Source organism: Leptosomus discolor, chromosome 19, assembly GCF_034619465.1.
Source record: "Leptosomus discolor isolate bLepDis1 chromosome 19, bLepDis1.hap2, whole genome shotgun sequence".
Lineage (NCBI taxonomy): Eukaryota > Metazoa > Chordata > Aves > Leptosomiformes > Leptosomidae > Leptosomus > Leptosomus discolor.
Genome location: NC_141409.1, coordinates 11,839,463 through 11,867,180, shown reverse-complemented (window position 1 = coordinate 11,867,180; position 27,718 = coordinate 11,839,463). Strand labels below are relative to the sequence as shown.

The window sequence follows — 27,718 nt, the reverse complement described above, 5'->3', positions numbered from 1 at the left end:
TTCCTAAGTTTAGCTGTTCTGGCTTGCTTGGGTGGGCGTGATAATGTTTTAGTAAAACAGTCTGCAATTAATTATTAACTGTCGGTGAAATGTGTTGGTGGTATTTTTGTTCATCCACAGCAGAAGCCAAATACAGTTTAATCCAGAATCGTTACCGTCTATGGGTTGCTCTTTGTCCTCCTAGACGCTATGACTATTTTAATATATCTTTTTGTTTTGTTATTTTCTGGAACAACTTTTAGCCAAGAGAAAACGTAAGTAAAGCAAATAACAATTTACTGGAAATCTTACGCGATTGTTGTTGTCTATTTTGGGTAAATAGACACAGAATTTAGAGCCAATACGAAAGGCAATATCCAAATTGATGTGTTTTCACAAGCAAAGTTCTCACTAGTGTTTGTGGGACTGACGCTAGAAAAAGGACTGATGCTTCTGGAATTACTGTATTTGCTGGTCGTCTCCTTGCGTGCCACAAGATAAACATGCAAAAAAGTTCAGAAATAAAGCTGGTACTGTTTAGCTTTTCTGTATTGCCTGAAGACAGATGCTTTGCTAGAAGTTTGATGAAAGCTCTTACTTAACTGTGTATTTTACAATAGTACTTAGTGCTTTTTTGATTCATGTATCTGTTAACAATGTTATATAGAAAGCAGCCAACCGAAGTGGTTTTGGTACTTCAGAAAAAGAAGGCGCACGTACATCAAATGGTTTGTTCAGTGGCACTTCATGTGTATTCCGGAGACATTATGTGGTCTGGTGCTAAAGCCTGGCTTGTGCTTTTGTGCAATGATACCTGCTTCGGTTTGTAAAGCACTGAAGAAATTAGAGTAATTCTGCAAATATTTATTCCTATTTGCCTTTACTGTAAGTTGCCCTGTTCATTTCTGCAGGAACTTTACTGGTGGGGAAACTACCCAAATGTACTGTTTGGAAGATTAGTGTTTCGGGGTTTAATTTGGCAAAAGGAGTAGTTGTTTCCATGTAAATAGGCTCTTCTAGTAGGCATGGTTTTGTGTGTCTACAAAATCAGATCTATAAACATTACTCTACCTAAGCTGTTGTTTGGTAATACTACAGTTTTTGTAAAAATTATTCTGACTGGGGCTGTACTGTTTTTTAACTAGTGCCTTACAGTAGCTTAGCCTGAATATCTTGTTTGCTCTAATGGTGTGTACATAAGTGAATGACAAACAGAAGTTAGAAATCCAAAAGAAAAATAGTTCCACTACTCTTTTATTGGTTTATATTCCATATACAGATATGTCCTTACAGCACCAAAGATCTTGCGAGTTGGGTCATCTCAGAAAGTTGTAGTTCAAGCTTTTGGTTATGAGGAGGAATTTCCAGTCAATGTTGCCATAAGAAGCTTTCCGGATAAGCTTGCTCTTTATTCTTCTGGCCGTATTTCTTTAACTCCAGCCAACAAATTCCAGGATGCTGTAACTTTAACAGTAAGACTTTTCTTTTTAATTGTCACCTTTAGTTATGAGTGTTAAAATAAGATTAAGTTTTCTGTTGTTTAAACTGGGGAGGGAAGCTTAACACCCCGATTTCTCAGTTTGCCATATGTAGTTTATTTCATCTTAGTTTGTCTGAAATTGAAATTACATTGGATAAAGTTAGTGTAAAGGAATGACGTGAAACTTAAACATATAATCAAACTATTTTAGAAACATGATCATAGTCACATAACTTTAAAAAATAAAAAGGGGGAGAATGAAGAAGTGTTGAAAGTGGACAAGATGTGTCACCTGAGTGTTCAGAGTAAGCCAAAATGGTAACTAAACCGAGGTTCAAGACTTGGTCTTGTTTGTCAGTGACAAGCTCCAAAGGGGCCCAGATTTCACCATGAAGCTTTGTGTAACTAATTTGCTTGAAGCAAACAGTGCAGGAAGTTAAACAGATTTTTGCTGAAAGCCGATGACCAAGAAGGTCACTTGGGATGATGCCTCCCAGGAGGTGCTTCTTGCCCAGTTTTCCTTTTCAGCCCAAATAGCTATTCCACCAAACTACCATCCACACCAGCAACTTTGGTGTGGCCAAGAGAAATCATGTGTAGAAATGGAAGTCGGATACCTTGTACTCTCGTAGCCTCATAACTGGGCTTTGCACTTTGCTCTTTTAGTTCTGGACATAAATAAAATGCAATATTTCAAAATATCCATTTGCAGCTTAATACTCCGGACCGTTGTCTATGATGTAAGCACGAATAAACCCTTGTGGTAGGTGATTTTTTTATTTAATGATAATTAACAACGGCATAGAAATTCCTGTTCAGATATTCTTCTCAACAAAAAATACTGTAGGGAAAAAATATTTGAAAAATATTTTGATATTCTTTAAAAATCTTTGTTTCATCTCCCCTAGCTTCAACCAACAGATTTGCCAAGAACAGAGAATTCGGTCACATATGTGTATTTGGAAGCTGTTTCTCCGCATTTTACGAGGTTAAAAAAAATTCCCGTTTCCTATGAGAATGGGTTTCTTTTTATTCACACAGACAAACCAATTTATACTCCTGATCAGTCAGGTAAATAATGTTTCTTTCTCTTGGCTGTTATTTAATTTCTGAAGTCTGTTGACTTTGTGAAGGAATTAGGATTTAAATGTCCTTTAAGCTCTTGGTTATGTTGTATTGCAATCACCTGCTATTTAATTTTTTGATCAGCAGAATAATATTTTGAACTACTTGATCATAGTGTAAAAATTAATCACTTCTCCCAATATCCTCTCAGTCACTGACCTCTACACCCGAAATTACTGATCTGTGGCACAGAGTGAAAGATTTTCCTGAGATTATGTTGAAAATATGTGAAGAAATGATGATTGAATCATTGCTTTCATGTAGATTGAGCTCTTTTACTACAAAAGTGACATGCTAGAATTGTGATGGTAAAAAATTATATTGCACTGTGATGATTCAGTGTGAAAGAGTGGTGTTGCTAGCATAAATAAATACTGTTTGGACACCATAGTGACAAAAGGTCAAGAGCATTCTATGAATATTAACAACTTCACAAAATTAGTAGGGATAAAAGGTTTTGGGGGTTTTTTTGGTTGGTTGTTGGGTTGTTGTTGTTTTTTAAATCTCGGGAATGGTGTGACTTTGAGATTTATTGTAATAATTTGTACAGTGAAAGTCAGGGTTTATGCTCTGAATGAAGAACTGAAGCCAGCTCAGCGAGAAACTGTCCTAACTTTCGTGGTAAGTTGTGACTGAGTTTAATATTAATATTCCGTAGATCACAAAACCAACACGTGTAGTTAGATGGTAAATCAGTGTTGCAATCAATTTTTAATAAAACGCTTAGATGTTTTTGCAGGTAGCCAGACATCTTTTAACAGATCTTCAGATGTCTTTGCACAGTTGGATAGAGGTTTTCAGGTCCCAGATCTAAAGTTGTTACAGAATGGAAAAAAATCTTTAAAATTCCCTTATAAATTCTTTATCCAGATATTAATAACACATGATTTTCATACTGTTTGTTTCATTTAAGATATAAAAATAATCAGTATCTTCTATACTGTATTTTTTAGCCTTTAATGATAGGCTTGTCACTACAGTAACTTTTCAGCAATTTTAAGCATTGTGGAGTAGCAGCTTTCAGTTGTTGAAACCACAGCAAAATGTTTTATCGGAATTTCAGTCTGATTTGTTTCTAAAAATGTTTGTGTTTTCATGCTATGAAATGGGCAAAACTCTTAAGAAAAATATATTACGGCCAGGCTCCCACTGAAATCAGAGAATTAAAATTTTCCTTTTGATAGGAATGATCTGTAACTGCCGATTCTTTCTTGGTATCATTTAAAGGATCCTGAAGGAGTAAAAGTGGATATTATAGAAGAAAATGATTTTACTGGAATAGTTTCTTTTCCTGACTTCAAGATTCCTCCTAATCCTAAGTAGGTTTGTTTAATGCTTTTTGAGCATTATTAACATAATCCTGATTTTCTTAAAGACTGTCACAGTGTCTTTTGCTTGATACACAGAGTGTGCATGACTTAAAACTTGGAGACTTCTAACATTTCACATCACATGTAACTATGGTGTAACTAAGGAACTTAGGACCAAGTATTCTTCTTTTCAGTTGATTTCCAAACCAACATTTGTCTCCTAAAGCCAAGTGGGAAGCTTACTCTCTGCGTTTGCAAATAGATGGCATATGCTCACTGTAATGAGAGGAAGTGAGGAGATGTAGTGAGTGAAAATACTGGTGATAAAACTGAAATTAAAGGACAGTTACAGGTAGGTTTGTCAGGCTCAATTAAAAAGGGAGGTTAATAAAAAGTATAGCTTTCTAGCATAGAGATAGCAACAGTGTCAAAGATGTATTGATTTCAAGCAGGGGAAACATTCATATTTCATACATCTATTCATACAAATCACCAGCATTTTTCCAGTAACAACAGCATATAAAGTAAGTATCTCGTCAGTTCTCCTTTCAGTCTTGAGAGGGTGCTGAAGATTCACTGAGTTGGCAGAAGGATGCTAGCAGGTGCTTGAAGAAATTATTTTTGACTGATTTACTTTTCAGTAGGAAATAAGCAATAATTTCAGTCTGAGTAAAAATTAATTTTGTATCCTTCTTGGAACTGAGTGTCTGTTAACAGTAGACTTTTTATCATGATGCTGTATGGCCAAAAGATTGCAGGAACTGATTTTCTGTCAATTATTATCTAAATTGCAGTTGTGCCTCAGTGCTCTAGTCAGAGAGAAGGCCCCTAATAGAAGTCTGCATGAGTCCTTTTGAGCATTTTCGTGGCTGATCTATGTTGCAAATACATTTTTCAGTGCAGATATGTGTACCCGTTCTGTGTCTACACAAGAAGTTAACTACAGCGCTTAATTCTTTTTTATAGTATGTATATGTCAAATTATTGTTCATTCCTTGATCTAGCTTGAACTCTGAATGTTTCCTTATAACAAACTTATTTGCTTTTTTGTGGAATTTCTGAATTCTTTATTACTGTGCTTTATAACCTTATAAATAGGATAAGTGTGTTGAGTTTGCCTTAGTTAACCAAAGAATAGATAATTGGTCGTACCCTCTGGCCTTGTTTTTGTTGTTAGGGGAAAAGGTTGAATTTTTCACTTACATTGAGCAAATTTAGCTACGTTACAGAGCTGGCAAAGATGAAATGGGTGTAGAGTGTAAATTAAAGCAAGCAGGGTCAAGTTTCTTTGAGCGGTAAGATATTTAAGTACGCTCTGCACAGAGAAGTTCTGTGGGTTTAAGTAAAGCAATTTGAAATGAAGCAAATGCCTTCTGAGTGCTTCTAGTGGCAAAGAAAAATCATCCTAATTATGGTAAATCAGGTAGGTGATAAATGCTAATCCTGCTCACTGCATTGCAACAGACTTGTAGCCACAAACAGGAGTTTGTCTAACCTCAGGAGTGGTTGGCAAGTGAAAGTTCACTTGGCAAGTGGAAGAAGCTAACAAATAACGTCTTAATGACCCTGGTTACATTTGCGGTCTTCAAAACGTGCCTCTGCTTGTGACTCCAAAACAAAAAATTCTGATGCTAGTCATAATATAAATAATGGCATATTCTTTTCCAATTTGTTTCAGTGGTTTAAAGTAAATTTCAAGAAAATATAAAAATATGAAAGCAGAATCTTCTCAAAGTAGGCATTGAACATGTGCAAAAACTTGGTGCAGAATTTTTCTCTCTAATCAACATGAAATATTGTTATGCAGTAATAATAATATTAGTCTTTGACATTAATTTTCATCTTAAAAAAGTGTTTGGTTGTTGACATTGTTTACATTTTTTAGGTATGGAATTTGGAAGATTGAAGCCAAGTTTAAGAAGAATTTTGTAACCTCGGCTGTTGCAACCTTTGAAGTTAAGGAATATGGTAAGGTGTACCCGTACTGTGAATCTTAATTTTTATGTTTGCCTAGTGAAATGTGTAGAGGACAGCTATACCACACAGAGGAAAAGCCCAGGAAAAGCAGAAATTCCTGAGGGAGCACTGGGATGCAGTGAGATGCCAAGTGGCAACGTCAGTTGTAGCTCATCAGTCATAGCGGTCTAAGACTGTGTTAAAACAACTTGCCTCTATGTAGAGATATTTAGTTTGCTGGGTCATCTTGGCATAGCTGCACTGATGCAAATCATGGAGCCAGGGCAACTGCAGGTAACCTGGGGCTTTGGAGCTTGTGCTTCACTGTGGACAATGTATTTTGGGGCTATAATATTGTAATTCAAATCACTTGAGACCAACATGATTCTTTGGCTGTACAGGGGCGTCTGTCTTCTGGCTTAATGTATAGAAACACATCTAAGTGGCTTTCTTTTCTACTCAATTTCTAGCAATGCCAAGCTTTTCTGTCATCATAGAGCCAGAAAGTAACTTTATTAGTTCTGACAAATTTGAGAACTTCAGGATTGTTGTCAAAGCTAGGTAAGGAAATTTGGCTTTGATTTCTAAATGTGTGTGTGTCTCTTCTTCTTTCACCTGAAGAATGATTTTCCCGTGTCCACTAGTTTCCTCTCTTACTTCCTCAAGAAGCCCTATCGTCACAATCCTTTCTGCTCTGTAGGAGAACTAAGTGACCCTTTTTAAAATTCTTACAAAGCAATTGTTTTTCAACAGAAGAGTTTAAAGCTACACAGACATTTCTTTTCCATCCTTTGCCTTGGAAATTACTCTTCTTCAAAAACGAATGCTTTGCTGCAGCCATTAGAGTAATCTTAAAAGCATTTATATTATTGTTTTGTTCTCAGCTATTTTTATAATAAAAAGCTTGCAAGTGCTGATGTTTTTCTTCGTTTTGGAATAATTGAAGAAACTGGAAAAAGAATGATGCCTCGTGCAATGCATGTAACTAGGGTAAGAAGAAGCAATCCTAGCTTGTGTAGATTTCATATGCTTAGTTTGGGACTCATCCAATTGCACTGAAGTTTTTCCTTTAAATTTGATGGGAATGGGTCCCAACTCCCAGTTTGCATTGGGAGCTGTTCAGTGTCAGCTTTTCCATGTAGTACTGTCATCGGGGTCGTAGGGATGCACTTTAAAATGAAACTCAGAGGCAGCATCTGAGACAATTTGAATCTGGTTCAGTTACTCACTTGAGTGAACTGTGTGGTTGAAATTTCTATGAAATAACTTTTATGCTGTTACAGAATAAACCAAAGAAATCTAATGGAGACAAACAGATCAAAATGATATTGATGTATTATGGGGAGTCTGTTCTCCACCAGTTATCCCCCTCTCATGTGGTCTGGCCATTTTGATTTAGTCGTTGAAGAATGCTAGGAGGCATTGTCTTTCCTCTTTAGTGAAGATATCGCTGTGTTATTCCTCTCTTGTTGGACCTGCACGCAGACTTTGCCATATGTGCCACTGGTTGACAAATTGTCAATAATTTTAGGGAATAAAGAATTCTTCTCCTCCTTTGATTTCCTCTAAAAATAGACAATAAACAGAAACATTGAAGTTAGAATTTGTGTATAATGTATCTATATATTATTTCTAAATTATCGACTATAAAGTAATGATTTATATTTCACTTCCAGATTGAAAATGGAGTTGCTGAGATCAATTTTAACAGTAAGAATGCGGTGGGTTTTATAGGGTTTCAAAGTCTAGAAGAATTGGATGGGTCATATTTATATATTGTGGCATCAGTATTGGAGTCTACGGGTAAGTTGCTTTTTCATTGATTTTTTTTTTGTTTTGTTTTGTTTTAACGTATCTGTCAATGTAACAGAACTAGAAGACAAAATTATATGGATAACTTCCTTAGTATCAGACTTTCTTTGGTATTCAGAAGTCCTTCTTCCAAAAACTTACAAGGAAGAACAGCCCATCTGTCACATGTAAAAATGTTTTAAGGATTAAACTCTTTTTTTGGCTGTTTGTTTTCACAACAGCACTAGTAGTTGTCTCTTTAGGTGCAATGACTTCACTATAACAGACAGATTGTGCTGCCGTGTGAAGGCAAGTGGAGAAAACATAGGCTTTAGGATGTGATTTTTTTTTTTAAAGGGGCATAATATTTTGCTAGGTGGCCTCAGCGGTGAAGCAGAATTTACTGGAGTCAGATTTGCTGTATCTCCTTACAAAGTGGGGTTGATTGCTACTCCTCTCTTTGTGAAGCCTGGACTTCCGTTCATCATTAAGGTTAGTTAACATAAGCCGTGGTGCTGTGCACTGGAACACAAAACCCATCATGCAGAACCGTTACTGGGTTTTGTAGGTATCACTGGAAGTCTTAACCTGGTTTTATGACTTTTTACATTTTTTTAACTTGGTATTGTAGAAGAAGCTTAGCAGCCTGGAAGTTTTCTCCTTGAAAAATGTCACTGTGCACGTAAGGAATATTGTTATCTATTCTGATGAACAGGTACAGGTGAAAGACACAGGAGATCGCTTTGTTGGAAATGTCCCTATAACTGTCACTGCAAAATCATTTAGTGAGCAGATGGGTGAGACTAAGCTGATATCAGAGGGTTCGGAAGCTGGGAGAAGAAAAACAAGCATGAGTGATGGAACTGCTTTGTTTGTTGTTAATATCCCATCTGATAGCAAAATGTTGGAGTTTCAAGTGAGTTAAACCATTCCAATAATTTATTTCTTCGAGTATTTAATTCTGCACTTTTGCAAAAGTACAATGCTAGTAGATGTTACGCTCAAAAGTTAAGAGTTTATAAACTTAGAGACGGTTATGAATAATCAGTTACAAAATGCACATGCTGTAATGAAACATTACTTCTCTATTAAAGTGTTCATTAAATTGTTCTGAAACAAAATATCCTGATTTGTCACATTTGTTTCATAATAATTACTACATAAAAAATTAGATAAATTTTTCAAAACCAAATCCCTGAGAGTGCTTCCCTTGCTATGTAGGGAGGCATATCATTAACCTTTTCTGCTCTTTTTATTTATCTACGTGCTTCTACACTGCCATTTAATATTTGACTTAATATTCATAGGTCTTTTTATTAAAGAAAACATGAAAGTCTTCATTTGGCTTTTATTAATCCCTCTGAATGCTGTATTGCAGAATGCTTTTAATGTTGTAGTTATTTTCTTAAGTATAATTCTGTACTTAAACTATTAAGAAGTCAAGACACACAGTTTTTGTTTCCTCCTTTACTAAAAAATTTTCAGACATTTTATTATCTTTTCAGGTAAAAACCGCAGATCCACATCTTTCAGCTGAAAACCAAGCAAGTAAAACCTATGAAGCAAGAGCTTATTCATCACTGAGTCAGAGTTATCTATATATTGACTGGGCTTCTAACCACAAAGTAGTAGAAGTAGGGGATTTAATAAATATTAATGTGTATCCACATAGTCACTATGTTCATAACATACATCACTACAGCTATTTGGTAAGTAACAGATGTTTCCACATAAAATATTAAATTGTGATTTAATATATGGTCATAGATGGAAAACCTCAGCAATCAAGAACTACCCTCAGCACAGAATACATGCAGCTCAGACAGCTGCTCCTTCCATACACAATCTGTCAGTCTCATAGTAAAAAATTGTTAAGTCGCATGTTTAAATTATATATTAAGTCTCCATTGTTTTGAATTCTCATCTAACTTAGACTGGGTTTAAGAACAAGTAGTGCTGCTCTCAAGAGCTATTTCAGGAGTTGAAATATAGAGGAAGAGAAGGATGTGCAGAGACAGCACTTCTTTTGGGGGGATGAGGGAGAAGCTACCTTGCCTTGAAGTAGTCCCACTGGCCCAAAGGCATTTTTGTGTGTGCTGGATTATATCTAAATGCAAGTAATTATTACATGTAAGAAACATATTGAACATAAAATTTGACTTTATTTGCCGTGATTTTTCTATTATAGATCACTTCAAAAGGGAAAATAGTAAGCTTTGGAACTCAGAAGAGAAATAAGGATTTGGAATACGAACATCTAACTTTTCAGATCACTCAAGAAATGGTTCCTTCAGCACGTCTTATTGTTTACTACATAGTCAGGGGAGAAGAAACTGCGGAGTTAGTAGCTGATTCAGTTTGGCTGAATGTGGAACAGAAATGTGGGAATAGTCTTGATGTGAGTAGCAAAACAGGCACTAAAATTTGTGGGTGGGGATTCATTTTGTGGTCAGATTTTAACTTGGACTTACCAGAGTTCTTCAATGCTTCCTCGATGTGTCTGCCTTCAGATGGATTTATTTTGGAACAATGTGCTTTTAAAATTACCTATATTTGTTTTCATAGATTAAGCTGCAATCAAGAAAAGAGACACTGAATCCAGCAGAAGTTGTATCGCTTAACATGAAAACACAGTTCGATTCCTCTGTTGCTTTGTCATCTATTGACAAGGCAGTATATGGAGTCACAGGAAGAGGAAGGCGAGCAATGGAAAAAGCTGAGTAGCAGCCAAGTTCCTATTTGTTTTGTGCTCGTATTCAGATAACTATTACGTGTCATGCATTCGGTAAGCCTGAAAATAGGCAGAAGAGCGATTCAATCTGAAGTAAAAGTTGCTGACAGTTCAAAATTATAAAAAGAATTCATTTACAGTATTTTGATTTCCAGTAAAAGTACATTGTGGTTTTAAAGGCAGATCTAAATGTCTCATCGGAACCCTTCAGACTTGGCCAAAAATAGGTTGCAGTGTTAGAGAGCTCTTTGATCGATGAGGCATGGAGGCTACATTCTTCTCCTTAGTTGTTCCTATAATCTTTTCAGATTCTATTTTTATTTTTTTACTGGTAGAATGATACAGCAAATGCTATTTTATTCAGTGGGTTATAGAGGTTTTCAGTCCTTGTAGAATTTTACATACGTGTGTATGTAAGTAAAACCTGTGTGTCATCTGTCACTGAAAATTCCATTCATCTGGTAAAACACAGCAGTTTTTTAATACTTCAGAAGAGTCAGCTACAAAATACGTAGGGGAATAGTTGCACCAACTCTTGAATCATTTGGGTTTGTTTCATAGGGCTGTTGAATTGGTTTTAAACAAGGTAGTCTGGGTATTGGAACCGTTATAAACACGTTAGTGAAGCTTCCACCTTTGTTCATCTGCATCAGTCTAACCCCGGTGTGGGCTACGTGGAAGCGGCTGTGTTGGTGCTTGAATTGGCTCCAGTATTGCTAAATGGTGTGTTGTGGGGGCATCTTCCAGACTAAAGTGGCCTTTCTGCAAGTCTAATTCTCTCATTCATCGTATTCCACATTTTGGTTAGCTGCTGCTGTGGTTTCTCCTCAGATAATGCTACATTTGGAAAAGAGCGACCTTGGGTGTGGTGCTGGAGGAGGACGGAACAACGTTGATGTATTCCGAATGGCTGGGCTTACTTTTTTAACTAATGCAAATGCTGATGATTCAAATGAAGCAGGTATATTGTTTTGTTTTAAGCATGAAATTGTGGATTTTTCCAGAAATGTTCTATTGTGACTTGCAGTTATTGTGTTGGAACTTAATTAAATAGATAAGGAGTGCATATACTAATGACTTTTGAGGGAGGAATGACTTGGGGATCAGTTACTGTAATTGAAATGAATGTAGTTTTATGTAATTAAAATAGTTAACAGAAAAAGTCTCCCAAATTTGGAATGTGATTTTATAGAATTATTTTTAAGTTGACTATGCTATTACAAAAAAGGTCATGTCTTCTGTACTCATTTGTTTTTTTGAACAGATGAAACTTGCCATGAAGTTTTAAGAACCAAACGGTCTGACTTCAAGGAGAAGATACTCAAAGAAGGTGTTTAAAAATTTTTTTTTAAATGTATATAATTATGAAAAAAAATCCCGCATCCATTAGAAATCAGGAATCTGTGTGTTTGCTTAGTACTTTTAATTATTATTAACTTAATGCAGTGAAGAGAGACAGGCTTATAAATATGGAAGATTACTTTAGAGAGGACCCCATTTGTAAAGCCTCTTAAGCATATGCTGGATTTGCCATCAGCAAGATTTAAGTACCCATTGAAAATCCAGCATATGTTTAAGATCTCTTCTTTTTCTGAAAAGACGTAGCCTGAAAACTCACGGTACTACCGTATGCCAGTCTTGCCCGGTGTCTGCCTGCCAGGGACCAAGCCTGTCAGAAGAACCTTTTACTCTTTATCTTAAAATGTACTACAACTCCTCTTACATAATTTACATTTTTTAATGAATAGTAGTGATTAAGTCTGTGACACTAGCTTCTGAAAAATGTTTGTGTTCATCCTCAAATCTGTACCTTCACTGAAATTCTGCAAATTTAAAAAATACGTTCCATGTAACAAGTTAAGATGCATTGGGAAATAAAAACTTCATCTCAAGGAAGGGAGTTATTTTATTATTATTTCAGCATCCAAATACGTACATCCAGAAATTCGAAAATGCTGCATGGCTGGAGTAAGAGAGCATCCACTCACTGAGACTTGTCAGGATAGAACTAAGCGAATTCGGCATAATGAAAAGTGCATTTCTGCATTCAGAAATTGCTGTGAATATGCAAACAGACTGCGGGAGGAAGAGCCTAGCAAGCTTCTAATATTGGCGAGAATGCGTAAGTACGAGAGGTTTAACTCTCCTGTGGACGTGTGGTGAGACACTTCCAGCAGAATATGGGTAAATATAGAGGTGATAGCTTTGTTAATCTATTAACCCCTCTCTACTACCTGTCAGGGTTTTTACCAGTCTCCAAAGACTTTGGCTCTATAACCCTAAAGAGGGGTAGGAGGGCAGCTCTTAACCATTCCGTTAAGAGCTATATTCTGCTCACTCATGTTTAGGACAAGCAGAACTGCAATAAGAGAGCATCCTGTGAAGGCAATGTAAAATTTTAATCCTTTGCCCAGGCCCAAAGCAGCCAATGGGTAACATCTCAGAAAAGATCAGTGGGAGTGTGAAATTTCTTATCTCCCATTCTCTCCCTGTAACTGCTTGTTAACAGGTTAATCTCTCTGGATATTGGACAAGTATTCACATGTTTAAATAGATTAAACAGACTTTTGTTTGAGGGTTCAGATACATGAAAAAAAGGTATCGGGACTAACCTGAGGCAAATAAGCAGAATACAGTATCACAAAAGAGAAAGCTAATGATTTTGAAGGCTTTGGTGGAAGGCTGTTGGCAAGTGGTTGGGTTTTTTTACTTGCTTTATTTATGTTCTTCAGATTTTGAGGCTGGCTTGGAACTGGATGAGCCAGAAGTTCGTAGCTACTTCCCTGAAAGCTGGTTATGGGAAGTCCACCAAGTTTCACCGAGGTACTACTTTTCTCAAATCAGTTACCAACATTTGACTTAGTCTTCAATTTTATAGAAAAATGCTAAAATTGAGGTGGAGTGGGTAGCCTTAGTTGTACTTGAGAAGTGTGCTAAAATGCAGTCTTGCACAAACAAACTATTCCTGCCATGTTTTCCTCCCTGCAGGATGTGCTGTCTGGTGCCCAGATTGAGTCACTTTTCCTTTCACTTTCGACCTTACTAAACGCCAGCTTCTTTAAAGTTGTCTAAAACCAAGTTTATTCAAACAAAAAATCGTGAAGTCCTGTCTTCTAAATATATTCTCATATCTTGACTTAGCGAAGTCTCTCTTAGATACAGGAGTTGCTCTGGGCATGTGCTGTCTTCATGTTGATTAGCTGTTGGTGTTGACACTTCTAAACACAGGTCAAAAACTCTGTCCATCACCTTGCCTGATTCGCTGACTACCTGGGAAGTACAAGGTGTTGGCATTTCTGATAAAGGTAAGTCCTGCAACCTGATCAGATTGTAGCTAAAGAATTAGGGAGCTTTTCCATTTGGATTTTGGAGAACCTCTAATTGCAGTTCACAAGTGTGTTCTAAAATGTTCATTGTCTGGTTGATAAACAGGAAAAGAAAGTATCAAAATATGTGTTTTAGGGAAAGGAAATCACTTCATCTCCTGTTATGCATATAAGTGGCTGCAAAACCAGCCTGCCTTGTGTTTGACAGTGGCCCGTAATAAACGACTGAAAAGAAATAGTGAGTGACTCTTCCCTAGCGCAGCTTTACAGTGCCCTGCTATCGATAGCTCAGGGACTTGAGGAGAGGAAGGAACAAATTTTCCGATGGATGTGTTAGTCCAAAGAGAAAATTGGTTTCTGGCTTTTGGAAGAAGGAAAAGCAGCCCAAAGGACTGGTATGTCCGCATACAGTGTGTGTGAAGAGTGGGAGAGAGCAACTTGGAACAGGAAGGGAGAGCTTGGCCACTTTTAAAAAAGCTTGGATGATTTCAGAGTACATAGTGAAAAATGATAAGTCATCAGTAAAGGTGGGAGGTATGTGAAGACTTTTTCGAACTTGCTCATCAGAAGGGTGGATAAGAGAGTCTGCTTTTATGTTTTTAATTTTCTTAGGTATATGTGTTGCTGCACCATTGGAAGTGCAAGTTGTAAAAGATATCTTCCTGAGTGTTTATGTTCCTTACTCTGTGGTGCGAGGAGAACAAATTGAGTTAAAAGGATCGGTTTATAACCATAGAGCTTCTCCAGTTAAGGTAATTTGTGGTCTTCATGAGTACTATGGAAAGACTTAACAGCATAAACTGAAAAAGCATTTCACCTGTGAGTATCCAGTATGAACAGATCCTTGGATCAGGTTTCTCCAGTCCTTTGGCTGGTGTTAGGTGTGCTCTATGTACCGATGTAACAATGAAATCCGATCGTTAATTGTTTCGTTACCAGCCATTCCACTGATTACAGCGCTGTCAGGCTCTGGCCTCGCAACTTTGCCTTGTGAAAGTTAAAATACAACTTTTCTACTCCAGTTGTTTGGACGCAGTGTGCAACAAGTGATAGAATTTTTTGAATGACCTGCTCCAGAACTCACAGATTACATTGTCTAGGGATTTGATAGAAAAGGACTGTTTTTAAGGAAATACGCGAAATGCAAAATTCTTATTGAAAAAATTCAAGTCAAGTATGCAAAGGTATGTGTATGAAGCCGGTCTGTGTGTGAAGCCTAGTATAGTGGTGCCCTGGTGTTGCTAATGAACATTTGTTAGTGTGTCTCTAGTGCAAGTAGGAGTAGTTCCAAAGGTGAGAACACTTGCTCGTTGTAAACAGAAACGTACCAGTACAGTAACAGAATACTCTTATAATATTGCAGTGGCTTTAATATTTCTCTGGAGTTGTACCTGTCATGGAGGTGAAACATGTAAAATCTTTCAACCTTTCAGTTCTGTGTTAAAATAGCAGCTGGGAATGGAATCTGTTCTTTTGGAGATTCTGCAAATACTCGGTCGAGGATCTACAATTGTAATTTTAAGAATCTAGATGGCGGTTCTTCATCACCAGTGACATTCAGAATACTTCCTTTGGAATTAGGTCTTCACACTATCAACTTTACCTTGCTGACAGCCAGGAACAGTGAAACTGTAGTTAAAACTTTACGTGTAATGGTAAGGAAAAAATCAGAATGTTTGTAGTGACTTTTAATTTCATATTCATAAAAATATATTGAATCAACATATAAATGTTGCTTTAATATTATCAGAATACAAAATATGACATGATGTCTATGAATTCACTGAGGTGTGTGCAGTGGAAAAACGTATGAGCGTGTATTTGAGCACACACATTTTTAAACCTTGATTATAAGAATTGTCAGAAAGATTATGTATATAAACAGGTTATAACTTAGTAAGCAAGGAGAATAATGTAAGTTATTTGGGTCAGATTTTCAACTGCGTAAGCATGCTTCACTGAAAGACACTTTTTTGTAATTTTATAACGTCCTAAGTTTTTACTTAAATATTTTGGGGGAGGGGGTTAAGAATTTTGGGAGGTAGAACACTAGCTTAAATGTATGAATAGATGTAGAACAGTTAAGTAAAATTCAACTACAGAGAAGGATTTAGAACGCAAGAATACCATGCTTCTAAATTGTTGATTAAGCAAAAGTGTTTTCATTTTCTACTTCTTTCCCCTTCATGATTTCAGCCAGAAGGCATTAAAAAAGAACTTCATGCAGGTTTCACTTTGGATCCACAGGGTGTTTACGGTAAGAGAATTGATCATATATGTCTTGACTTTGTTCATTTTTTTCATAGTCTTGATTCGTGATGATCAGGTTTTCTGTAATGTGAAAAAAATTGGCAGTTCTCCTTCTTGAAACATTCTTCGTATGTCCCTTACGAGGATTTCCTCTCCTTTCATTGACTAACAAATCTGTCTCAAAATAGCTAGTCTTTCAAAAAAGTACTTGGATTAATTTCTTAAAGGAACAGTTATATGTAATCTTACTATGATATAATACTAAGCTTTTCTCAGTGTGCTTGAAACCCAGTTAGCAGGTGCTTTATTAACAAGTATAGAATATGTTCTCATTTAACCAGAGACTAATCTGAAACCACAAAGTTTAGGTCCAGATCAGATTTTTTTTTTTTACTATAAAAGGCAAAAGGAGGATTAAGTGTTTTCATCTGTTCTTTTTCAAAGGTTGATACTGTTTGCATGTGCATTTGGGCATATTTCTAGTTTTCAAGCTATCATAGGTATTTTTGTTGCTGACATTTCAGATTAGTTGTAACCTTTAAATCCGGATATTGCGTCTGAATCTTCTATTGGTTTAGACTGTGCAGTATGATATATGTGCATTTTCAATTATAGGCTCACTCAAGAGACGACAAGAATTTCGATACAAAATCCCACTAAATCTGGTCCCTAAAACACATATTGATAGAAGTGTCAGTGTAAAAGGTAAATCGAATCGAAACTTTGAGTCTACTGCATCTGTACTCTCTGTATGTATATACCCTCCTATTTCATATTCCTGTGTTTAAACTTACCTGAATTTATTCCTAGGTTCTCCTTTCTCAAAGGGCTTTGCCAACTCCCTTTTTGTGTAGAATTTTAGATACTTCATATAGAATGATTTCTTATAAGTGTCATTCAGATTCTGCCCCTGGATTCACTTTCACGAACTCTCATTTAAATACATTTTATTTTTTTCCTTCCACAGGACATCTCATGGGTGAAACGATTGCCACAGTCCTCAGTCCTGATGGTCTTAGTATTCTTGCTAACCTGCCAAAGGGCAGTGCAGAGGCAGAGTTGATGAGTATTGCCCCAGTATTTTATGTGTTTCACTACTTGGAAGAGTCAAATAACTGGCATTTACTGGGTCCTGAAACCTTAACTTCAAGAACTCAAATGAGGAGGAAGATGAAAGAAGGTAGAAAAATATAGCTGCTTCTCTTGCTTCCAAGTTGTAGAGGTGCATAAACTTTGCTGAATGAGAAAGATAGTATATCTGAGTGAGCAAATACAATTTTAATATAAATCTCTTCTCATAACTTATTTTCTGCTTGATATATCCATTAGGGATTGTGAGCGTCTTGTCATTCAGAAATTCTGACTTCTCATATAGCATGTGGAAGAATAGCCAAGCTAGCACGTGGTGAGTTAAAAAGATCTTTTGGTTAGAATGGACGGAAAAGGCTTGTTTCACTCCTTTGCTGTCATACTATAACTGGTTTATAAAGGGTCATACTTTCTAGGAAGCATGAGAGGTGAGCTTGATGGTAAGCACCATTGAAATCTACAACTTTGAATAATAAAAATTCTTTTGATTCTTTGCTTTCACTTGCTAAATCTATTGTTTATGTTCATAGTTCACACCATTACACCGAAGTGGGGACAATGGTTAGGAACAGACATGCCTGAGAACTTGTAGGATTTTGCTCAGTTTTGAAACTTCTTCTTTGGGCTTGGAATTTTACAAAAGGACTTGGTTCCCTGCAGAAGTCATAAGCTCAGGTGCAGTGTGCACCCCAAGTTTGAAGAAGGAGAGCTAAGTACAGGGACATGAGCAAGGGCAAAGTAGACATAGCTCTTGTTCACACAAATATGGTATTTAAAGGCTACCAAACAGGAGGGGTAGTAACATTTATGGAAAACAGAATCTGCCATTGGAAATTGGGCAAAATACATAGTCACTGTCTTGCCTTTCAGAATGGCAAGTGCAGTGGCTTATAGAAGGAAGGAAGACAATGCTTCAAAGGCATCTTCCTTAAGTTCGTGCATATGAAAAAGTAATCTTTTGGGGCTGAGTTCATAGCCTGAAACATGGAAATTGATCCTAGTTTAAAATTGAATAATTATTGCCCATTTGTGAAGTTAAATTTAAAATTAATCTGCAATATTTCTTTGAGCTGTGGGAGCGTATAGCGTGCCTAAATCGTAAATAGTGCAAATTTGTGTCTAACCTCTGGCAGCATGGTAGTATCTGCTAATAAAAACAAATATAATCTGTTTGATTTCCTTGGCAGGTTGACAGCTTTTGCTTTAAGGATTCTTGGACAAGTTAGTCAGTACATAAATCTTGATCAAATTTCTGTTTGTAATTCACTTCTGTGGTTGATTGATAACTGTCAAATGCCAGATGGGTCGTTCGGTGAATTTTCAACTTATCAACCAGTGAAACTACAGGTATGGAAACCAAACATTTTCTGTGCACATACAGTAAAAGATGAAGTCACCAGGAGGTAATGTGGTTTATGACTGCAAGATGTTTTCAACTGCATTTCACCAGAACACCTGTTCAAAAGACAATTGGGCTAGATTTGCCTTTTTCTAAATTCATTTAGAGAATGGCACGATCTTGCGAACCTTTCTGTTTTCCTGCTAAAAGTAGCTGTTTGCCCCTTCTTAATATTTAGAAAGAAAAAAAAAAAAAGGAAGTTGATTTTACAATACAATAGTCCTGGTTTGCCAACAGCTTCATCTATTTTTGTCTCTGTTTTAAAAATAAGCTGTTACCTTCAAAAGAGTCAATATATTCTCAGGTTAAAACAAATTGGTATTTCTTACAGGAATTTTTATTTGTTTCCTCACCTAAACTGTAGAAAGTTCTGTTTGTTTAAATTAACTGTTGTTTCTATTTAATTATATTTACATATCCGATTTTGTAGGGTACGTTACCTGGAGAAGCTAAAGAAAAAACTTTGTATCTCACAGCATTTTCTGTTATTGGAATTGAGAAGTCCATTAAAATATGTCCCACTCAGGTAAATTATATTTTTATTTCTGCGTGTTCTGAGATTCTAATTTCTTCTATTTTCTTTAATGTTTGCTCAAAGAAATCAAGAGGCTTTTTTCAGTTTCAAAGATTTAAGATTTATTTGGTTTGTTAGTCTTTGTCTTTTAAAATGAAATTGTGGATCACTTTTTATTATGAGGTACATTGTAGAAGCTATTAGATATACCTATATTGTCTTGATAGATGTGTTTCCTTAAAAATAAGTCTAACAGATGTAAGCTGTAACCTGTTCATCTTTTCAGAGAGTCCATGATGCTAAAAATAAAGCAGGGGATTACTTGATGAAAAACGCGCACTCTGCTCAAAGCCCCTTTACTCTGGCGATAACTTCGTACGCGTTAGCCCTTGTGGATGTGAACCATCAGGCTGCGCGATCAGCGTTCTCTGAGCTGAAGAAGGAAGAAACTGTCACAGGTATTACTGAATTCTCTGAGTCTGTAGTGTAGGTGGCTCTCGAGTAGGCTGTTCTTTTAGTATTTTAATTCTCTAATGTGATGGCACTGCTTGGAGAGTGAATTTCAGTGGTGCTTGCTTTGGCATAAGCGAATTTTCGGTCTTGTGTGGCCTCGTATTTTGCTCGGTTGAATCCTGCTTCCAGCTTTTCGAAGCGCAGTTCCGTGAGCAGTACGCAGGTCAGCTGAGCGGCTGTCGTCCCCGTTGTAGCAGTCTGTTCTGTCTGTAGGCTTTCCTTTCCCGCAGGTGTCCATAGCGGATGACTTTGGTCTGCCTCATCCTGATGATGTGTCCGCTCTCTTTGTTGCCTCAGAGAGGAATTTTGGTGGCTCACAGGCTGCTGCCCTCACTTCTGTTGTGTTCAGTTTTCTTCTCAGTTTCTCACTGGTTGATGAGGGACTTTGTGGTCTCTTGTGAATGGTGTTCCTTTGTAGTGTCATAGGGGAGGGACTCAAACTGTTCTCTGGCAAGAAACGATTTCTACTGCAATAGAAAAGCTTTGTCTTGTCTGTTGAAAGTGGCTTACCAAGAGAGCAGCTGCTGTATTTCAAGCTGAAACCTTCCTTTTATACTTGTGTAGGTGACCCTCCTATTTACCGATTTTGGAAAGGTACTTTCAAAGTCCTAGACCAACACATTCCCAGCTCTGTTACTGCACAAATGGTTGAAACTACAGCATATGCCTTGCTTACTGCTTTGCTAAGAGGAGACAAAAGCTATGCTAATCCGATCATCAGATGGTTGTCGGAAGAACAAAGATATGGTGGAGGATTTTATTCAACTCAGGTGAGCTTTTAAATATTTTGTTATCATTCCTCAAGTACCAAAATCTGAGATGTCTGAAGAGGGTAATACCATCAGATGACCACACTGACAACTTAACGTTCTATGTATGGGTTCAGTATCAAATGACCGTTGCCGTGATATTCTTTGTTGCTGGGAAGTACGACTTCTCTTCATGACATGCGTTACACATAGAAACTTGCAAGCTAATTCCACTGACTTCAGGTCTGATAAACGAAAAGAATCGGAGGAGGAAAACTGGTTTCCCAAGTTTTTTATAAAACAGAGTATTCCATTTCATGCCATGACGTTTGGGTTTGTTTTCCACAAAAATGGAACGCGGTGTAGGAAGGTATGCGTCTCTTCATTGTAAAGCCTGGGTTAGTATGCAGGAGTAGACTAAAAGGCAAGTGAAAGTTGCCAGATTTCCAGTATGCTATCAGTGAGTCACACTATCTAGAATATTCCAATTCATGCAACCTGCCATTTTTTAAATTATTAAAAATCTGTGAAGAAACTGAGTGCTGTGTCTGTTCACTGCTGTTTCCTTGCTTCCTTTTTAGTACTTGCATGCATTTCTTTAAACCGCACCAATATGTCTGTGGTTGTAATGTTAAATATGTTACCACCATGTTAAGCGTAGTGCTAAGCTGTTTAGCCAGTAATGGTTACTGTTATTTGTAATCGCATTTAAGTGGCAGAAAATCAATTGCTTTGTAATACATTTTCACACCTTTTTAATATCTGGAATTAATTCTTTATAATTGTTTTCTGGCAGGACACAATTACTGCCCTTGAGGCCTTGACTGAATATTCCCTTCTTGTCAAACGGCTCAATTTGGACATGAATGTTAAGGTGGCTTACAAAAACCATGGAAACCTTAATGTATTTAAACTGACAGAAGATAGTTTCGTGGGAAGAACTGTGACAGTGAGTGAAGAGTATTGCTTTTGAAAAGTGAAAGCAGAATTCTTACCAACTTTGGTAGAAATTGAACTTTGAAATTGCTACTGAAGTAGCTTTTCCTTTTAATAAACTGGTAGTAATTTGGTATAGCAAATGCTTGAGGACTTTGTTTATCTGCTAAATGTAATGTATTTGAATATTCGTTTAAATTTAGTATCTCTGCTTGCTCCTATGAAGTATTTTTATAGACTCCGTAGCATCAGATCTTAATATGTATTTAAAGTATAGAAAAGACAAGCAGATCATGTGACCTGAATTGTTGCTAATAGCACTGTCTTTATTATTAACGTAAAACTTTTTGTTTAACATCAATCCTTTAGGTACCTTTGGATGATGACATATATGTGAGCACTGGCAGCAGCACTGGCATAGCTACAGTAAATGTAAGCATGCAACTGATGTTTTTAAATGGCATCTCTGGGTCGTTAATATCAACATTGAAAAAGAAACTGAAATCTCTCATGAGCTATTCGATGCGTTGCCCTTACCCTTAGACTGAAGCGATGGATGTCATCATGGCTGTACGTTCGACTAAGTACAAGCCATTGTGTGACTTACGGCTAATGAGAGAGAAGTTGTGAAGTTTCTTCCTTTACGTTGGAGGCTTTCTGTTCCGTAAATCTGAATAGATGATCCACTTCGTTTCAATGCTCATCAGCTGTTACTATCTCTGCTTAGGCAGCGCAACGGGGAAGACCCAAATTAGTGATCAATTTTGAGAAGTTGCTAAATTCTCTGTTATTCTGGTGTTCACTCTTCGTTTATTAAGCGATGTCATTGAAACACTGTTTTCTTGCAATATTTAAAGGAATACTTTTTGTGTGCCTAAATATTAAGCTGTTGCCGTGATATATTTTCTTCTAATCTTTCATAGCCTCTTCTAGCATCAGGCTTAACATCTGAAAAGTACATATTCTTGTGTACTAGTATGTATATTCTTAAAATATCAGGAGTTGTTTGGATAATACTTTGAGTGTTGTAAATATGACAAGCAAGACTGGTGTGGTTTTGCTCAAGAATTCCCCATTTCTTTCTGTGCTGGTCATTTATTTACTCTGTTTTGCATCCATCAAAGCATATCATGATGTACAGACCTGGTTTTAGTGGCATTATATTCTCTATATTAGGAGTTTTCAGAATTTAATGCCAGTTTTGAGGATTGTTTACTGTTTCTGTTTTGTCTGTTTTATTTGTATGTGCGTAGGTGAGGACAGTATATAACACAATCGGTACTTCTGAAGAGTCATGTAACTTTGAATTGAAGATTGTTCCAAAGAGAGATGATGGTAAAAATGTTAATATGGTTTTAAATATTACTACTCAGGTTAGTGCAAGGGAGGGAGGGAAAAAAACCTTACTTTGTTTAACAAACTGTTTCTTGTTAAGAATGAAACTGTAACAAATTCAGCCACTTTCTAAATGCAAAACTTGCTAGAACCCTTTTTAGTCCTGCTTGAAGCTATTGCCATTTTGTGACTAGAGTTAATTTTTCATGTATTTCTGTTAGGTGCATTTATACTCTAGGTGGTCCTGCTTTGGCAGGGGGGTTGGACTAGATGGTCTGTCGAGGTCCCTTCTAACCCCTGACATTCTGTGATTTATGGAAGAGTTTTTGCAGTTGTGGGGCTGAGGAATACAAACTCTTAGCAGAAGAAAGAAAAATGATGGAGCACGGGGCAGGGGGGTTACAGTGAGTTTTACAAGGTACTGAGAGTTCTAGTCCAGTTACAACAGGGAATATAACGACGTTCGGAGCTTTTGCCGTGAAGTAGTTTTAATAACATAAGTACACGATATCCTACGTTATGCATTAAAGCTTTCATTTCACCTGAATTATAAAAGAAGTAGAATGTTACTTGTTTGTGGCTAGACAATGAGTTCCTATAAAAATAGCCACTAAAACAGTTGAAAGAATTATCTTTCAGTTATGAAAATGCTTTATGAGAATTTTGGATTGCTGCTTCCACGGGGTTATAAAATCACTTATTTGACTCTACTTGATGTGAAAAGGTTCCAGGAGACAAGATGGTGAGCCGCTTGGGCGCTTAGAGGCTTGTGCAAAGTAAGTCCAGCTGATGGGGTGTTTGCTTGGGTGGTTGGGCTTTTTCTTTCTCCGGTCATTGAGCCAATGTTTTGCGTTTAAAGGTTTCATTTAACTAAATGCTGGTTCTAAATGATCTGGATTTCCTAATTCCAACGCTCCTCCTTGTAAAGGTGGAATTCCCAGTTGACATCTTAAGGAGCTGGAGCAGTGCAAAGCAAATGCACTGTGGGTCTACATCTGCGTTATGAAATTAATCTCAGAATGTTACAAAGGCTTTCTGGTCTTATGGTTTCTCTTAGTTATTGTTTAAATAGTCTATTAACTGACAAATTTATATCAAATTTCTTTCATTTTCAAGAGATTAAAATGTTTTTGTTTGTTAATAATTGCACCTGGTCTTCTGATCTTCTTTTCTTCCTGTTTCTTCACTTTCATGTATGTGTGGAAACAGATTTAGTGCCAAAGGTCACAGTCTTTTTGGGAGGGAGCTTTTCATTAATCTGTATATGGGTTCTCCTGGAACATAAGTATTAAGAAAAGCTTCTTTATGCGTAATATTGGCATAAATCTGAAATGATTCATCTAGACTATTTTGCTTCATTATCTGTTTACTGTGGTCTAAATGTTGATAGAATTTTCCTTAGGTTTTTCTGGGATCACAGTTGAAGATTTCTTTTTAATTTCAATTATGTTTAACTACTATCATTTTTAATCTATTTTAGGTACAGGCCCAGTGTGAGAGAGCCGCCGTCAGGGTCTGCTCATACTGTGATGGACATAGGTTTGGTTAGTGGATTGGAAGCAAATACAGAAGACTTAAATACTGTAAGTGTTAGAGAACTTCTTTCTTTTTCTGAAGTTTTTTTTGATAGAACTAGAATATTTACTGTTCTTCATCTTTTCCTGTTAGAGTAGTGGGGCACATTTATAACATTATATCCTCATTGCTTCTAAACACTTCTATTGAGAATAACCTACTTAGGTCTAGATTATGGATTTTTGGAAGAGTCAAAAGATAGACATCTAGTTAAAGTTTGACATCCAGGCTCCATCTGTGCTATGGTAGTGGGACTCGGCCTCTGGAGATGCTGATTCTGCCAGGTAGGAAGGGAACACTGTTAGTGTGCACACCTACCTGTGAGCTGGCTACAGTCTGCGAACTGAATCTGAACTGCAGGGCTTGTGCTCACCCAGCTCATACGGATAAGCATGTGAGTTAGTTAAAGGCAACTAGAGATACACTTACAGGATTAAATAGGATACTATACATGGACTCAAGTATTTTCTTAAGGATAACTAGCTCTTCAAGTCTTTATTATCTTCATGTAATGAGTAAAAGGATAATTTCCTTAAAAGAAAACCAAAAAAACAAGTGAGAGTATGAGCATTATAAAGGGGCAACCCTAAAATAAGGGCTTTTTACATCTCAGAATTGTGTTAAAGCTACTGATTACGAAACCTTGAAGATCATCCAAAAATGTTTAACTTGTATAAAAGACTTTCTCTGTTTTTTTCTCCCCTACAGCTTGCAAGTGGAGTTGATCAGTTGATAGCAGATTATGAGATAAAAGATGGGCATGTTATTCTGCAGATAGACTCTGTATGTTACCTTTTTCCTAACTGTAAGCATTACTTTAACTCTTTGGAATAATTTTGTTTCCTTTAGAGCTCCTTAATTCATGTGTCTTTCAAATAGGTGCCAGCTAATAATTTTCTCTGTGTTGAGTTCCGAATAAGTGAGCTTTTCCAGGTTGGAATGCTAAGCCCCGCCACATTTACTGTATATGAATATCATGCGCCAGGTATGTGTTCCTTGTCTTCAAATTCATGTTTACAGCTTAGCTCTTTTATTTCTCCTTAAAGACTACATTTTTCCTTCTTCAACAGCTTTTTAATCATTGTTATTTTAAGCTCAGGTAACGTTAGACTCACAAAGTTTCAGTGCTGACTTCTTGGACTTTGGTTTTCTATATGTGGTTTTTTTTTTCTTTTTTTTTTGGACCTTCTAGATAAAAGGTGCACTATGCTTTATAACCCCTATGGAAATGAAAAACTTGTAAGATTGTGTGAAGGAGATGAATGCAAATGCATGGAAGGTAAACTTTTTTTAAGATGTTTTCCCATTTCACTTGGCGGGAAAACGCGGGGTAGTGCTTTGGACAAAACCACACTAAACACAAGGGAAAAAAAATCCTCAGAACAACACAGCTGTTCTCTCCAAATTTTACCTTTAAAAAAAAAAAAAAAAAATTGAAAAAAGTGTGTGCAGTATAATCACGGTTGTCTGACTGAATTAAGTTCAGGTGACTGAGGGTGTTATTTTGTATTTTAAATATTCATTGTTCCAGCATGCAATCCCAGAATTACAGTGTTTCTCAGTTAGAGCAGATTACCCCAAACAGGTAGAGGTTCATGATGTTTTATTTGAGGATGTGTAATGACATTGCCTTAACGCTGGCTTTTTTCTTTCTCGATGTAGCTGAGTGTAGTAAAGCACGAGAGAGGCTGGATCGGTCGGTAACTGCTGATGCCAGGAGAGAGGCGGCATGCCAGCACGATATTGCATATGGTAATATTTGAATTGCCAGTACCGATTCCGAGCGTTCTGACCAAAATGTTTACTTGTTCACTGCTGCTGTAAAACACTTTGTTCCAATTAGATCTTTAGTGATGAAAATTCGGTAGGCTTGACAGTGGCATACAGTATCTGAAAGTGACATATCGAAGCAGAGAAGAGTAAGTGCTGCCCATACCCTCTGCTGAAGTAGTCACAAAATCAGGGGTAGTGCACCAGTGAGCCTGATCTGATGAGTTCTGCTAATAAGCCCCGTGTTTCTCTTGCCTGGTACCATTCTAACGTGATCATGTGGCTTTGGGGTTGGAGGAAGTTGTGGGGCATCAGGTGACCATGGGTAGAACGTTGAATGTTTCTTAGCCCTACAATGTATAGCTGTAGCCGCCACTTTTCCATGAATTAGTATTGTAAAAGGATATTACGTTTTCCACCTGAGCGTCTGTAAGACATTTAGTATGTATTGCAGGAACAAGGAATAATAAAAATTTTGGTTTGTGTCGTTCTGCAGTTTATAAAGTGAAAATCTTATCTCGCAGTGAAGAAGGTTATTTTGTAAAGTATTCTGCAACTCTTCTGGGTCTCTATAAAAGAGGTGAGTGTCCTGTTCTTAGACTATTTCACAATTTATTTACAGTAAAAGCTGTCTGGTTGAGACCACTGAAGCAGCTGACAAAAATCAGCAGTCAAATTTCATGGGAGTAGAAAACCGTAGTCTCAAATACAGCCTTTGAGAATTCTGTTGTGCCCTGGGAAGGGCAGTCTTTGATGTTAGCTGTTGTCACAAACCTCAGTCATTAAATGTCTCTTATGTGACAAGATAAGGTGAACCTATTCCGTAATCAGTTAATGCAGTTGTGTGCTGTTGTTTAAATGTCTCGTTCATTCCAGAGAATACCCTCCCTTACTGTATATACATGATTGAAGTGCAGGGATATCCCATGCCTTAACTTTTCGCAGATTTCTGTAGGCTGGTCATGTTTCTGCTTCTCAGAGAAAGGACTTTAGAATGTTCTTGAGCACTCACTGTCTTACCTTTGGGAGAGGTAGCTGCTCGTAGTCCTGTGGAACTGAAGCCGATATTCGCTCATTTTTCCTCTGAGTTGAAGCACCCAGTATGTCCTTACAATTACTAGAATATAAAATTATTTAATGTGCATGCGGCTCACTTACCATTCAGATTTAATTTAAAAAATGTTTTACAAGAAACACATTTTTATATAATCAGATTTTCCTTTTATATAACTAGTGGCAAATAGATCCCTTGGTTGTGCTGTACTGTAGAACATGTTGGTGGTTTCTGTCTAATATATGTTACTGGAAATTCTTTGTGACATTTTCCAATTCTTGACGTTCTACTTCAGGGCAGGATTTTGCTCCAAAAAATAATGAAATAACATTTGTTAAAAAGAAGACCTGTACAGATGTTGAACTGAGCCCAGGAGAGCAGTACTTGATCATGGGAAAAGAAGCCTTAAAGATAAGCATTGGTTACAATTTCAAGTAAGTAATTCCCCGTCAGAACATGCAGAGATTTGATGGTAAAGTGTGCTGTGAAGTGGCAAGGGTTTGTGTGTAATAATCCTTATGTTATATATAGTTGATTGAATTTTTTAAGTATTAGTTTGACCAATAGTTACACAATGTGTTTTCAGATATGTACATTTAAAACAGGGTTCTGAACACAAAGCGAGCCATTTCATGGTATAATTTTTGTTTGCCATTGTCCTCCCCAAATGTTAGCAGCAAATGATCATTTTCTCTTGTCTACTTAGATTCCAGTACCCTTTGGACTCCAGCACTTGGATTGAGTGGTGGCCTTCAACAATAGCATGTACATTTTGTCGGGAGTTTGTAAATACTATGGAGGATTTTGCCGAAGATCTCCTCATCAGTGGCTGTTGA

The 27,718-nt window shown here is 36.9% G+C and overlaps 1 protein-coding gene across 2 annotated transcripts; it reads left to right on the top strand.

Moving 5' to 3' along the window:
* Positions 1-189: 189 nt before the first annotated feature.
* Positions 190-27,718, top strand: C5 (complement C5). 2 transcript variants are annotated; one of them, XM_009950584.2, is made up of 41 exons: positions 190-254; positions 1,259-1,451; positions 2,368-2,530; positions 3,135-3,205; positions 3,812-3,903; positions 5,780-5,862; positions 6,321-6,411; positions 6,735-6,840; positions 7,527-7,653; positions 8,018-8,133; positions 8,357-8,557; positions 9,147-9,350; positions 9,830-10,039; positions 10,207-10,356; positions 11,204-11,333; positions 11,637-11,702; positions 12,294-12,494; positions 13,105-13,195; positions 13,601-13,677; positions 14,311-14,450; positions 15,132-15,353; positions 15,895-15,955; positions 16,564-16,653; positions 16,916-17,128; positions 17,278-17,353; positions 18,225-18,384; positions 18,867-18,962; positions 19,237-19,408; positions 20,028-20,233; positions 21,009-21,161; positions 21,518-21,580; positions 22,402-22,483; positions 23,208-23,259; positions 23,964-24,066; positions 24,767-24,841; positions 24,938-25,043; positions 25,251-25,337; positions 25,721-25,810; positions 26,325-26,408; positions 27,178-27,316; positions 27,589-27,718. In XM_009950584.2, exons 1-41 carry the CDS (start codon positions 190-192, stop codon positions 27,716-27,718), a joined length of 5,037 nt encoding a protein of 1,678 aa, XP_009948886.2. The 2 variants fall into 2 exon arrangements, with proteins under 2 accessions (XP_009948886.2, XP_086331718.1); XM_086475592.1 differs by having other exon boundaries at positions 23,202-23,259.

What these genes read in the sequence shown, in the direction of transcription:
- C5 (XM_086475592.1), top strand. Translation starts at nt 190, where the DNA reads ATGACTATTTTAATATATCTTTTTGTTTTGTTATTTTCTGGAACAACT. An exon ending in ATCAGTATTGGAGTCTACGG is followed by an intron (nt 7,654 to 8,017) that starts GTAAGTTGCTTT and finishes ATATTTTGCTAG; the next exon opens with GTGGCCTCAGCGGTGAAGCA. An exon ending in TTAAAATATGTCCCACTCAG is followed by an intron (nt 18,963 to 19,236) that starts GTAAATTATATT and finishes TCATCTTTTCAG; the next exon opens with AGAGTCCATGATGCTAAAAA.